The sequence below is a fragment of the Bubalus kerabau genome, chromosome 1 (assembly GCF_029407905.1).
Source record: "Bubalus kerabau isolate K-KA32 ecotype Philippines breed swamp buffalo chromosome 1, PCC_UOA_SB_1v2, whole genome shotgun sequence".
NCBI classification, from domain to species: Eukaryota; Metazoa; Chordata; class Mammalia; order Artiodactyla; family Bovidae; genus Bubalus; species Bubalus kerabau.
In genome coordinates, this window is record NC_073624.1 from 99,205,155 (window position 1) to 99,219,269 (window position 14,115).

Genomic DNA, 14,115 nt, shown 5'->3' on the forward strand with positions numbered 1-14,115 from the left:
ATGGAGTTTCAGCTTCAACATCAATCCTTCCAATGAATATTCAGGACTGATTTCCTTTAGGATGGACTGGTTGGATCTCCTTGCAGCCCAAGGGACTCTCAAGAGTCTTCTCCAACACCACAGTTGAGAAGCATCAATTCTTTGGCGCTCAGCTTTCTTCACAGTCCAACTCTCACATCCATACATGACTGCTGGAAAAATCATAGCCTTGATTAGATGGACCTTTGTTGGCAAAGTAATGTCTCTGCTTTTTAATATGCTATCTAGGTTGGTCATAACTTTCCTTCTAAAGAGTAAGCGTCTTTTAATTTCATGGCTGCAATCACTATCTGCAGTGATTTTGGAGCCCCCAAAAATAAAGTCAGCTACTGTTTCCCTATCTATTTGCCATGAAGTGATGGGACCGGATGCCATGATCTTAGTTTTCTGAATGTTGAGCTTTAAGCCAACTTTTTCACTCTCCTCTTTCACTTTCATCAAGAGGCTCTTTAGTTCTTCTTTGCTTTCTGCCATAAGGGTGTTGTCATCTGCATATCTGAGGTTATTGATATTTCTCCCAACAATCTTGATTCTAGCTTGTGCTTCCTCCAGCCCAGCGCATCTCATGATGTGCTCTGCATATAAGTTAAATAAGCAGGGTGACAATATACAGCCTTGACATACTCCTTTCCTGATTTGGAACCAGTCTGTTGTTCCATGTCCAGTTCTAACTGTGGCTTCCTGACCTGCATACAGATTTCTCAAGAGGCAGGTCAGGTGGTCTGGGATTCCCATCTCTTTCAGAATTTTCCACAGTTTATTGTGATCCACACAGTCAAAGGCTTTGGCATAGTCAATAAAGCAGAAATAAATGTTTTTCTGGAACTCTGTTGCTTTTTAGATGATCCAGCGGATGTTGGCAATTTGATCTCTGGTTCCTCTGCCTTTTCTAAAACCAGCTTGAACATCTGGAAGTTCACGGTTCACATACTGTTGAAGCCTGGCTTGGAGAATTTTGAGCATTACTTTACTAGCGTGTGAGATGAGTGCAATTGTGCGGTAGTTTGAGTATTCTTTGGCATTGCCTTTCTTTGGGATTGAAATAAAAACTGACCTTTTCCAGTCCTGTGGCCACTGCTGCGTTTTCCAAATTTTGTGGCATATTGAGTGCAGCACTTCTGCAGCATCATCTTTTAGGATTTCAAATAGCTCAACTGGAATTCCATCAAGTCCACTAGCTTTTGTTTGTAGTGATGCTTCCTAAGGCCCACTTGACTTCACATTCCAGGATGTCTGGCTCTAGGTGAGTGATCATACCATTGTGATTATCTGGGTCGTGAAGATCTTATTTGTACAGATCTTCTGTGTATTCTTGCCACCTCTTAATATCTTCTGCTTCTGTTAGGTCCATACCATTTCTGTCCTTTATTGAGCCCATTTTTGCATGAAGTTTTCCCTTGGTATCTCTGATTTTCTTGAAGAGATCTCTAGTCTTTCACCTTCTATTGTTTTCCTCTATTTCTTTGCGCTGATCACTGAGGAAGGCTCTCTTACTTCTCCTTGCTATTCTTTGGAACTCTGCATTCAAATGGGTGTGTTTTTCCTTTTCTCCTTTGCTTTTCGCTTTTCTTCTTTGCACAGGTATATGTAAGGCCTCCTCAGTCAGCCATTTTGCTTTTTTGCATTTCTTTTTCTTGGGGAAGGTCTTGCTCCCTGTCTCCTGTACAGTGTCAGGAACCTCCGTCCATAGTTCATCAGGCACTCTGTCTATCAGATCTAATCCCTTGAATCTGTTTCTTACTTCCTCTGTATAATCATAAGGGATTTGATTTAGGTCATACCTGAATGGTCTATTGGTTTTCCCTACTTTCTTCAATATAAGTCTGAATTTGGCAATAAGGAGTTCATGATCTGAGCCACAGTCAGCTCCCAGTCTTTGTTTTTGCTGACTGTATAGAGCTTCTGTATTTTTGGCTGCAAAGAATATAATCAGTCTGATGTTGGTATTGACCATCTGGTGATGTCCATGTGTAGAGTCTTCTCTTGTGTTGTTGGAAGAGGGTGTTTGCTATGACCAGTGCGTTCTCTTGGCAAAACTCTATGAGCCTTTGCCCTGCTTCATTCTGTACTCCAAGGCCAAATTTGCCTGTTAATCCAGGTGTTTCTTGACTTCCTACTTTTGCATTCCAGTCCCCTATAATGAAAAGGACATCTTTATTGGGTATTAGTTGTAGAAAGTCTTGTAGGTCTTTATAGAACCGTTCAACCTCAGCTTCTTCAGCATTACTGGTCATGGCGTAGACTTGGATTACCGTGATATTGAATGGTTTGCCTTGGAAGCCGAGATCATTCTGTTGTTTTTGAGATTGCATCCAGGTACTTCATTTCAGACTCTTTCGTTGACAATGAGGGCTACTCCATTTCTTCCAAGGGATTCCTGCCCACAGTAGTAGATATAATGGTCTGAGTTAAATTCACTCATTGCAGTCCATTTTAGTTCGCTGATTCCTAGAATGTTGACGTTTACTCTTGCCATCTCCTGTTTGACCACTTCCAACTTGCCTTGATTCATGGACCTAACATTCCAGGTTCCTATGCAACATTGCTCTTTACAGCATCGGACCTTGCTTCTGTCACCAGTCACATCCACAGCAGGGTGGTGTTTTTGCCTTGGCTGCATCCCTTCATTCTTTCTGGAGTTATTTCTCCACTGATCTCCAGAACCATATTGGGCACCTACCGACCTGGGGAGTTCATCTTTCAGGGTCCTCTTATCTTTTTGCCTTTTCATTCTGTTCATGGGGTTCTCAAGGTAAGAATACTGAAGTGGTTTGCCATTCCACTTAGGGGAAAAGGAAAGCAAAGCCCCTGAGGGAGGAGTATGCATGACAGGTTGAAGAAGCACAAAGCAGCTAGCCTTGCTTTAACAAAGCAGATGAGGAGGGCGGTGAGGGTTGGGAAGCGTAGCTGAAGATGACTAAGAGGTAGGTGGAATAAATGCATTCTTTTGAGGGGGAGGTTATAAGGACTTTGATTTTTAAAAGGTCTGTGGAATACAGACTAGGTAGGGGCTGGGGGACTCAAGGTCGGAAGCAGGCAGAATAAGTTAGCTGGCTGTTGCAGCCTGCTGGGTAAGAAATGGTGGTGGCTTGGATCAGAAGTCTAGCAATGGAGTGATAATCAGAAGTATAGCAGTGTCCAGTCATGGGTAGATTCTGAAGTTTAAGCCAACAAGATTTGCTGATCAGATTGGATGGGTGAGGTATGAAGGAAGAATTGGATCAGTTGGAAGGATGGACTTCTGATTGACTCAATGAATGCTCTGAGGAGGAGCAGGTTAAGGGTGGGAAAGGTCATTCTAAGTTTGGGATGGTTACTAGAGATTCACGAGTAGCTGTCGAGCACAGGGTTATGAATAGGAGGATGATTCAGGGAGAAATCTCTGCAGAATATGCATTTGGGGAGGCTTCATACATGGAGTGGATTGATTATTTAAATTCACCAGAGTAGATGAGATCACTTTGGAGTGTGTAGGCAGAGTAGAAGACCTCAGACAGAGCCCTGGTGCCTTCTATAGTGTAGTGTTGGCATGAGGTTGATACCGTGCATCTAGGAAGAAAGCCAGGAGAGAGTGGCTGAAAGAAGCTGGATAAAGCCTTGCAAGGAGAGCACAAACCAGCTGGGTAAGATGGTGCTTTTAAGTCAGTTAAGATGAAGGTTCAACGTTAGATTTGATTTAACCATGTGGGACTCATTGATGACCTCAACAAGCAAGCTGGCAGCTAAAGCCTGCTTCGAGAGTTGTGTTCAAGACCAGAGCAGAGGAGGGAGGTTGGAGACATGCAAGTTTAGATGACTTTCAAAGAGGAGTAAAGCAATGGGGAAGCAGCGGGGCCGGGGGGGCATCGAGTCAAGTCAGGGGCATTTCCTTCCCCCTCTTCTTTTTTTTTTTGAGAAATTACATTAGGTTTGTACAGTTGGGGAAAATACAATAGAGGGGAAACGGTGATTCAAGAGAGGAAGGCGATGGTAGAACAATGTCCTTGAGGAGGTGAGGAGTTAAGATCTAAAGGAGAGGTTGGTCTTAGTCCAGAGTGACAGTCCTTTCACCCTTAGTAACAGAAGAAAAGGTGCAGAGCACCTGGGCCCACAGGTGCCGGTTGGTGTGCAGATGCGACAGTGAGAACTTCAGGAGGGGTTTCTGTTTTCTCCTGTAGTACAAAACAGAGTTGTCAGCCAAAAGTGAAGATGTGGATGGAGGTATTGGAGGTTGACAGGAGAAAGAATGTTCAGTTAATTAGGAGAGGGAGAAAGATGGCAAAGAGAACTCATGATATTGTTGGGGGAGCAGTAAGGGTCCATTTGAGCTTGGTTCATTTTCGATTTTAGAGACTAATCAGCTTGGAGACTAGCCAATCTCCAGCCCTGTTTAAGTGCCTCGGCACTTGTATTTCCTTTGTTCCATTAGATTTTTCAGAGGGGAGATTTTCAGTGACTTTAAAAACTAGTTTTGCTTTTTAAACAGCTTGGTTTTGGTTAAGTTTAAGCAGAGCAGGACCTTACCTATGTAGTAATCCTATTGTTATTTTCTTTTTCCCCCTTTTCTTTCCCATGGGTATAAGATCAGTCTCATTAGTCTAATCTTATCCTCCACGCATTTGTGGACATTTGTAGCTGCAGTTGTACATGATGTCATCAGTATTTGCTGGTGGTTGCTTTCAGCTGCTTATGATGATTTATGTTTTCTTTGAACTTTACATTTTGTAAGGTAAATAGAAACCCTTTGAGAGATTGGAGAGGTTCTTTTATATCCAGTTCCAAAGAGTAAATTTCTCTAATTTTTATCTTGGTGTTTAGTAAAACGGTATTTGTTTCACAAGTGTGTTATGTTTTTCTGTTGTAGGAAACCCAGCGTTTGCTGGCAGAACCAGTTCCCGGCATTAAAGCAGAACCAGATGAGAGCAACGCCCGTTATTTTCATGTGGTCATTGCCGGCCCTCAGGATTCCCCCTTTGAGGGAGGGACTTTTAAACTTGAACTATTCCTTCCAGAAGAATACCCAATGGCAGCCCCTAAAGTACGTTTCATGACCAAAATTTATCATCCTAATGTAGACAAGTTGGGAAGAATATGTTTAGATATTTTGAAAGGTAAGTGTTATCTTTATTATCATATGCTGTTAAGAATTTTTCCTTTTTTCTCGTAAACATTCCATTTTGAGAATCTGAATATTATAATCTTACCTTATATGAAGACCGCAGAAGTATGGGAGGGAAACACAGCAGTTCTGGGTTGTTTTCATGCATGGTCATTCTGGGCCTGTTGCCTTTGTAGATAAGTGGTCCCCAGCACTGCAGATCCGCACAGTTCTGCTATCGATCCAGGCTTTGTTAAGTGCTCCCAATCCAGATGATCCATTAGCAAATGATGTAGCGGAGCAATGGAAGACCAATGAAGCCCAAGCCATAGAAACAGGTATTTAATATTCATTCTCCTTCACACCACTTCCACTTTAAAAAACAATCTGTACCACAATTTTGGTTTTTTTGGGTCGTGTCTTGCTCTGCTTGAGGAGTCTTAGGTCCCGGTTCAGAGATCAAACCCAGGCCATGGCAGTGAAAGTGTCAAGTCCTAATTGCTGAACTGCCAGGGAATTCCTGTGTATCACCTTTTCAAAAACTTAGTTTTAACTGGGAGAAGAAAAGATTTGTTAAAAGAAGATCAGATCTCTCTTAATAGTATGTAAATAACCTCTTACCAAAAGATTTTCAGACTCCATCTTAGGGTCTACTGCATGACTCCCCGATTTAAAGAGGAGCAGTAGTTGGGAGGTCTTGGACTGTTCTATAAATGATTTAACAAATGTCTGAGTGCCTGCCATTCATTTAGCTGTATGTGAAGATAATGGAAGACCTTTAAACTTCCTTGAGCTGTTTTTGCAATCTGTTTGATTAAACTATGTGCCCATTTATAGTTAGAGAGTTTGAAAGCAATAAGCTTCTTGCTACAAATTTTAACAATTAATGAGGAGCATCATATGAGAAAGGAAGGAGACAACTCTTTTCATCCTTTAGAATTTTGTAGAACTTTTGAATTCCATTGTAATGTTTTGGTAATTAGATGTATAGACAGTCTTTTTGCCCTGACCTAGATTATAGAAAATGACATGAATTTAAGAAATTGTAGCATGCTCTTTTCATAATTAACTTAATTCTGTTTGTTTACTTTGTATAGAGTTTGGAAAGGAACGTATTGAACTTAAGTAAAGTAATAATCATGTTTGTTTTTGTCCACAGCTAGAGCATGGACTAGGCTATATGCCATGAATAATATTTAAATCGATTCGATCGTCAAGTGTGCATCACTTCTCCTGTTCTGCCAAGACTTCTTCCTTTTTTGTTTGCATTTAATGGACACAGTCTTAGAAACATTACAGAATAAAAACCCAGACATCTTCAATCCTTTGGTGATTAAATGCACATTAGCAAATCTATGTCTTGTCCTGATTCACTGTTGTAAAGCATGAGCAGAGGCTAGAAGTATCATCTGGATTGTTGCGAAACGTTTAAAAGCAGTGGCCCCTCTCTGCTTTTATTCATTTCCCTCATCATGGTTTAATTATAAAGCACTGTGAATGAAGGTAGTTGTCAGGGTTAGCTGCAGGGGTGTGGGTGTTTTTCTTTATTTTATTATTATTATTTTTTTTTTGGTGGGGGGGAAGGTAGTTTTATTTTAATTTTATGGGCTCCTTTCCCCCTTTTTATGGTGATCTAATTGCATTGGTTAAAAGCAGCTAACCAGTTCTTTAGAATATGCTCTCTAGCCAAGTCTAACTTTATTTAGACGCTGTAGATGGACAAGCTCGATTGTTGGAACCAAAACGGGAACATTAAACAGACATCACAGCCCTCACTAATAACATTGTGACCTTGCTGTCAAGTGTAGAATCCTCCCTTCAAGAAAAAGCTTGTGACCATTTTGTATGGCTTGTCTGGAAACTCCTGTAAATCTTATGTTTTAGTAAAATATTTTTTGTTATTCTACTTTGCCTTTGTACAGTTTCTTTTACTGTGTTTATTTCATTTTCCCAATGTGACAATCGTATTTAAAAATTAAAACTGATGGAACATTCTGTTTTGATCTTCACCATCTGACAAATTGAATGGCGAGAGGTAGATTTTGCCAGTTTCTTTTCACTGATGCAGATTTGTGTTAAGATATATCACTGAATGAAGTATTTATAAGCTGGCCCTGAGCATGCCTAAAACATCAGTATGTGACATTTTTTTTTACCTCCTAGAAATTTGAAATAAATGTGTGTGTATTGTCTGATTAGTTAGGCGACCATCGGTGTCTTGCCACAGTGTTTGGAAATTACTGTTCAGGAGAGTCACAGCACAGCCACACCAGTGACGGACTTTGTGTGAGACTTCTACTTGTGCCCCAGTTGTGTCTAGCATTTGAGTTATGACCTTGCTCTTAGTTCTTGTCTCAAAACTTCGTGTGTGACCACTGTTACTAGAAAACAGCAATCTCGTAATCATTTGGGGTTTGCTGAGGCATTTATCAGTTTTTCTTGCAGACGTGCTAGCAGATCTCAAGCAGTGAGCTTGCATAAGCATCATCAGAAAGGTTTCTTCCTTAGAGGGCATCAGATCCTCAGTTAATGATTCTTACTGTCATCCTTGTAATATTTGGTGCGGGAGCTCCTTTTATTCTTTAATTTGATAATCTGCAATTATCTGCATTGACAGAGTTCTTCCCCACCACAAAGCTGTTCTTTCCCACCTTTCCATATCTAATTCCCAAGTCTTGTTATTTTAAGACATTAATGTAGTCAGTCATAAATAAGTATGTAAATGTTAACCTGTGGGTTGGAACCTTTGTCTCTTGCAGTTTAAGGTAATGGATATTGTAGCCCATCTGAATTTCCCCCACTCTTATTCTCATACCTTCTGGAGTTTCTTCAGAATGTGGTGTATTTTATTGTGCTCCTATGTAAGATGAAGAATATCTATTAAAATTACATTTTCAACATACAAAAGTTTTTGATGACTGGTAACTGGTATCCTTCAATAAATGCGTTGCTTGGAAACAAATATTAGTTTAATTCAGAGTAAAATTGTTCATAACCCAAATATTATAAATTTAAAAGCTTAACAGCAATTGTCATTTGTAACAATTATTGGTCTCTTTAGAGTTGTCTTACAACTAAGGGAACTGAATCTCATTCTGGGGCCAAAATGAGTGAACACTCAAGCAGTTAATAGAGATCAGTTTTATTTATTCAGGTGGCATTGCTCAGATGATAGCTAGGATGACAGTGATTTATAAGTTATAAAATTCCAGATTTAAATCTATTGATCCACAAAAATGTATCTAAAACAGGACTCTGATGTCTACTGAGTTTTTGAGTTATAGAAGTACAAATATGTGAATTCCTAATTTCACGGCAACATGGTTTTTTCCTTTGTAATTTTGATAAGAGCCCCCATTGTTTTGATAATACTTGCTTCCCCAACCAGTGGGATGAAACAAGAGCCAGTGTGTTGGCTGGGCTCTCTTAGAATTTAAGGGGCTCTGGGAGAGGCCAAGATAGAGTTTGAAAACTGGTAGCAACATCGGGCTTTGGGGCTTGTTTTCCTTGGCCCACACAGCATGGTTGGTTAAAACATTTTGAATTCAATGCTGACATTTTAGAAAAATTGGGAGAATCGCGTGAGAATCTAGAATTCTGGTAACTTGAATGATCTAAAGTTCTGACAACAGGAAGATGTGACCTGCCTTATGCAAGGCACCTGTTGGGAGGAGCTGAGTAGTAGCCTTCCTAAGATGAGCTTGTCATTCTTGTACTAAGTGATTCTCAGGCTGGTTAGAATCCCCTCCCAGCCCACCTGCTCCTCTCTGTAATCCTTTTCCCTTGACTTTGTCACTCCTTAGCTTATGGATGCACTCCTACTTGTCAGGGGTGATTAGGTACCTGAATGGGACTGGCATAGGATGTTCCCTCGTGGACCTCCTCATCTAATGAGGGATGCGGCCTGAGGCATATGGACAAAGAGCAGTGGCAGCTCTGATGGAGAGGGGAAGTAAGCGCTTGGGAGGGACTGCTCTTCTGGATTCAATACCTCCATGCAGGGGACCAGCTTGTGCAGAGCCCTGGGAGCAGAGAAGAATCTGAGTATATTGATAAATGGCTTCTTGAACATCAACTGCCCATTCAGAAGCTTTTCTGAAATCTGGAGGGGTTGATATGAGCCTTATGTTTTTCATGTGATTTTTAAATTTTGTTGTCTCCTTTGCTGTGATTCGCTTCCATGCTAGTTAGTGTTGGTCTGCTCAGAAGCTGCCTAATGAGATCTTAGATTTGAGATATGTATAACTTAAACCCTGCTGTAGACCAAGAACATACTTTAACACAAAATTTCAGAAGCATTTAAAAATAAACACAATACCTAAAAAGCCATAGGTGCTATGGTTTAGCACTAGTAAAGGAGAGTATGGGGTGGGAAATCCTGTAAAACATTAACAGTTTTAGCTAAATGGAACTAAATGGTATGGGAATAATAGGAATTGGCTACTTAACTCTAGCCATATCAACTTTTTGTTAGTTGCAGTTGCAAAGGTTTAAAAATAACAGCCTTATCTACAAAAGCTGGCCAAAAGAAAAAGGTAAAATGCCATGATTATAGGGCAGCTAATTCAACAATCTATTTTAAAAAATGTAATTTCATTGGAATAATGTATTTTGGAACTGGGGGCAACATTTCATTTAACCGTGCAGCATGCGCTTAGTTTAAGAAATTATATTGGGGGTTATTTTTAAATGACTTAATAAGATCACAAAAACATGTTGAATGTAATAACTTGGAATATTAAGAATAAAAATCTGTACACCACCACCCAGACTGATGATACTTTGTTTTCTTAACTGTATCTTCCACCCCCTGCATTAATTTCCATTTTTTTATCATTGAGGTCAGAAATCGGGAGGATTTGTTCCAAGAGTTGGTTTTGCTACATCTTTATGTTACAAATTGGACAAGTTCCCTATTGGCTGCAAAACTGGGATTTGGACTAAAATTTTCCTTGTTAAGTATAGAACTCAACCTGAAGAGTCTGGGTCCTTCCTCCTCCTGGCAATTTCATCTTTGCTACCCGTTAGCTGATTTGACATGTGCCAGTTGTAGCATTTCAAGTGTATGAATGCAGACTTGCTGATAACCAAGCTGAGCATCTGTGGACTTGATGTAGTTTCTGATTGGTTGGAGAAGCGTATGGTAAGTGCCTGGATATTTAGACCTTACTGTCTCTTGTAGTAGAGCAACAACTGAATCCTATGATCTTGTAAAAGTTTATTTCATGGTGCTCTTTAATGAGCTTTAACATTTTCTGCTGATCAGTTTTACCTATGGGACAAAAAAGCTTTAGAAATATGAGAGACTTGATAGCTCAGGTTCCCTATTGTAGAATAACCAGCGCATTTCCATTTTATATATTCCTGATGCATACTCACCCACCATGTGACTCCTATTGAAATAAATAGTTCATGACCTAGATTGTTGTGGTTCAGTCTCTCAGTCATGTCTCTTTGCGACCCCATGGACCCCAGGCACGCCAGGCTTCCCTGTCCCTCGCTATTTCCTGTAGTCTCAAACTCATGTCCATTGAGTTGATGATGCCATCCAACCATCTCATAAAAATGGAACACTTCATGAATTTGCGTGTCATTAGTAAATTCCAATAGCTCTATAAGTTTCATTATAATCTAATAAATTCACAAAGTATACTGGTTTATGTTCTAAGAGTAGACTACTCAAGAAGACTTACTTAGATCTGTCAAGCAGCTTAGACGTGATAGGTTGATTGCACCAGATTTCAAGTTGGTGCTGTTTTCCTTATGTTTTGGCAGGAAGTAATATAACTGTGAGTAACCAAAGGAGTAGGACCAAATGGTTGCAATCCGTGTTTTTTTCATTCTGAAGCAGTAAATATTTTGGGCTTTCCAGGCCATGGGTCTGTCTCAAGTTACTCAGCTCTGCCAGTGTGGTGAGAAGACATCCATAGACAGTTACAAACAAATGGGCATGCTGTTCTCTGCTCAGACAGAACTTTAGTTTTCATGTCAGAGTATTTTCCCCCCAACTACTGAAAATGTGAAAAGCATTCCAAGTTTGTGGAATACACAAAAACAGGCTGGGGTCTCCATTTGACTTGTAGGAGAAGGAAATGGCAACCCACTCCAGTATTCTTGCTTCTTGCCTGGAAAATCCCATGGACAGAGGAGCCTGGCGAGCTGGTCCATAGGGTCCCGAAGTCAGACACAGCTGAGCACGCGTGCACCAGGCTGTTAACCCCTGCCTACTTGACAGTGCCTGATTACTTGCTCTTGTGTTATAAGCAGGATATGTCTCCCCCGCTTTTAAAAAGTGATGTGTGCATGTTAAGTTGCTCCAGTCGTGTCCAGCTCTTCGCGACTCCATGGGCCGTAGCCCACCAGGCTCCTCTGACCATAGTGATTCTCCAGGCAAGAACACTGGGTGGGTTGCCATTTCTTCCACCAGGGGATCTTCCCAACCCGGGGATTGAACCTGTATCTCTTAGCTGCATTGGCAGGCAGGTTCTTTACCACCAGCTCCATCAGGGAAGCCTTTAGAAAGTGGTATGTTAACTGGAACAGGAATGATTTGTGCAGGTGCCACTTTTCTGCTTTGATATTAACATACTTTGACAAGTTATACAGATTGGGCATTTATCAAGCCCTGTTTTTTTCATCTGTGATATATTTTCATACCAAATTTCTCAATGTTCACAGGAATGAACTTTGAACTCCGAATGTTCAAAATTATACAGGATTTGATTTTTAAAGAAAATCTGTAGAGACTTCTTTAAAAGTGACCTTTGACAGGAAATTCTGTGTAGTGTTTTTCAATTAGCGATTACTGAAAGGAACTCTGTCTCTGGCAGCACATTTCTTTGCTATCTATCAAATAGATGACTGTAACTCAACCCCACCCAATCTGTACATTTAAGTTGATGCGAGTTTTATAAATAATGCAGTACACACCTTTGACCATATTTTGATTTTTGTTGACTAGGTTCCCAGAAGTAGGTGAGAGTTATATGCATTTTTTTTTTTTAATTTTTGGCTGTGTCAGGCCTTCGTTGATACAGACTTTCTAACTGGGGAGCATGGGCCATCATTGTGGTGGCTTTTCTTGTTGCTGAGCACGTGGGCTTTAGGGCACGTGGGCTTCAGAAGTTGCAGCTCCCGGGCTCTAAAGCACTGGCTTAGTAACCGTACATGCGCTTAGCTGCTCCATGGCACGTGGGGAACTTCCTGGATCAGGGATTGAACCTGTGTCTCTTGCACTGGCAGGTGGATTCTTCACCACTGAGCCACCAGGGAAGCCTGCATTTAAAATTTAATAGTGGTGCTACATTGCCACACCAGTTTATTCTGGCATCCTTAACCTGAATACCGTTTTTGTCTGTATAATATTCCACCCTGTGGACACATTTACTAGTTAACCATTAGGCCTTTGGGCCTGGGCATTTTATTTCCATGCCTCACCAGTTTGGTTCCCTTACCTTGGTAGGTACATTTGTGTCCGCATTCCTTTAGATTCCTGGTGTATTAACTTGGTCAAAAGGTATGTTTGATTACACATACCTCTTACTATACAGTAATAGCCAAATAAAGTATTTTTTATTTCACTGACTATGGAATGAATTTGAGTAAAAACTGAGAAAAGCAGGAAGATATACAGTACTATTATGTCTGGCACTACTGTTTAGAACCAGATAACATGATGTCCAGAGGGTAGTACTCCACATATTGGGAAGAACAACTTCTGGGATCATAATCAGTTGAAATCACATCAAAGTAGAGAAATATAAGACTAGTTTCTGAGTAAATTAGGGTCTTTGCCATAATGCAGTGCCAAGATAACACTTGGGGGCCTTCCCATCTTACTGCTCGAATTTAGCCAAGGGAACTAGTCAAGTAAAAGTGAAAGTTGCTCAGTTGTGTTTGGCTCTTGGCGAACCCATGGACTCTACAGACCATGGAATTACAAAATACTGGAGTGGGTTGCCTTTCCCTTCTCCAGGGGATCTTGCCGACTCAGGGATCAAACCCAAGTTTCCCACATTGTAGGCGGATTCTTCACCAGCTGAGCCGCATGGGAATTAGTCAGGAAGGTACTAAAAGTTAAGGCGAGGAGCAGCACCAGGGATGAGATCACTTTTCAACCTGAATTTTGTCCTATAGTTCCATATAAAATGTATGAAAGTATTTGATGGGGAATCACATTTTCAAATAAAGATTTTTGTTTTTGAAAATGGTACATGTCTTAAAAAATAGAGCTTACATCTTCAAGGACATTTTCTGATGTATAAATAACTCATCTCTATGCCTTACTAGAACATAAGCTCCTTGAGGGTAGGAACTTTTCTATGCTGTGGCACTAACGCTGGGCATAAAGCAAATGCGGACCACTGTGCAGCTAACGGTGAATGTTGCATTAAGAATTTATGAAACAAGGTACTGTACTGGATGGAAACTTCATTTGAGGACCATCAGCTACAACATTCCAGCTGTAACGTATCTGTCACAAATCATACTTTAATAAACTCAACTAGTCTTTAACTAGTTCTGTGTAAGAGATCTGTAGAAAATTCTTGTATTCCAATGTGAAGACATTAGAAAATGCCAAGCTTTCTCTTTTCTTCCAACTTAACAATCTTAATCAAAACCAAATGAGATCTGAGTAGGACTTTTATGTGAGGATTCGAAAGTTCATCTTACGTAAACAGTTATTTTGGGTAAATAAAATGGCCTCACCCGTCACCTTTTTCAAACAGCTGTAATAATTAACGTGACCATACTGTAGAAAGTATCTGCAACGTTCTACACCAAAGTACTCAGGATAAGCCAAGCCCCTTGAAAATTAACAATTTAACACAAACTCCATTAGGAAAGGAGAATAGCAATAAATAAGAGAACCACAGTGGCATGACTGATGTCCTGTACAAGATGGAAAACAGAATGGGAGAGTAATGGCAACACCTTACTGGTGAGCCCTTTTACGTTAGTTAATTCCACTAGTAAGAATCATAAAAAGGAAGTGTATA

General features: G+C 40.4%; 1 protein-coding gene and 1 long non-coding RNA gene across 4 annotated transcripts in view; one reads left to right on the forward strand and one right to left on the reverse strand.

Moving 5' to 3' along the window:
• Positions 1-8,023, forward strand: part of UBE2N (ubiquitin conjugating enzyme E2 N) — a 42,119-nt gene extending 34,096 nt beyond the window's left edge. The window contains exons 1-4 of one of the 3 annotated variants that reach the window (XM_055585653.1): positions 4,213-4,239; positions 4,883-5,129; positions 5,314-5,454; positions 6,276-8,023. In XM_055585653.1, the coding sequence (XP_055441628.1) occupies positions 4,228-4,239; positions 4,883-5,129; positions 5,314-5,454; positions 6,276-6,316 (441 nt within the window). In that variant the 5' untranslated portion in view covers positions 4,213-4,227 and the 3' untranslated portion in view covers positions 6,317-8,023. Of the gene's footprint in view, positions 1-4,212; positions 4,240-4,702; positions 4,748-4,882; positions 5,130-5,313; positions 5,455-6,275 lie in introns of those variants that run through there. The other 2 variants (XM_055585643.1, XM_055585633.1) reach the window with 2 other exon arrangements.
• Positions 3,918-5,349, reverse strand: LOC129655355 (uncharacterized). Its single transcript, XR_008715918.1, has 2 exons — positions 5,223-5,349; positions 3,918-4,190 (listed from the first exon to the last, which is right to left on the reverse strand). It is a non-coding gene; the product is annotated as an uncharacterized LOC129655355 (long non-coding RNA).
• Positions 8,024-14,115: the final 6,092 nt, after the last annotated feature.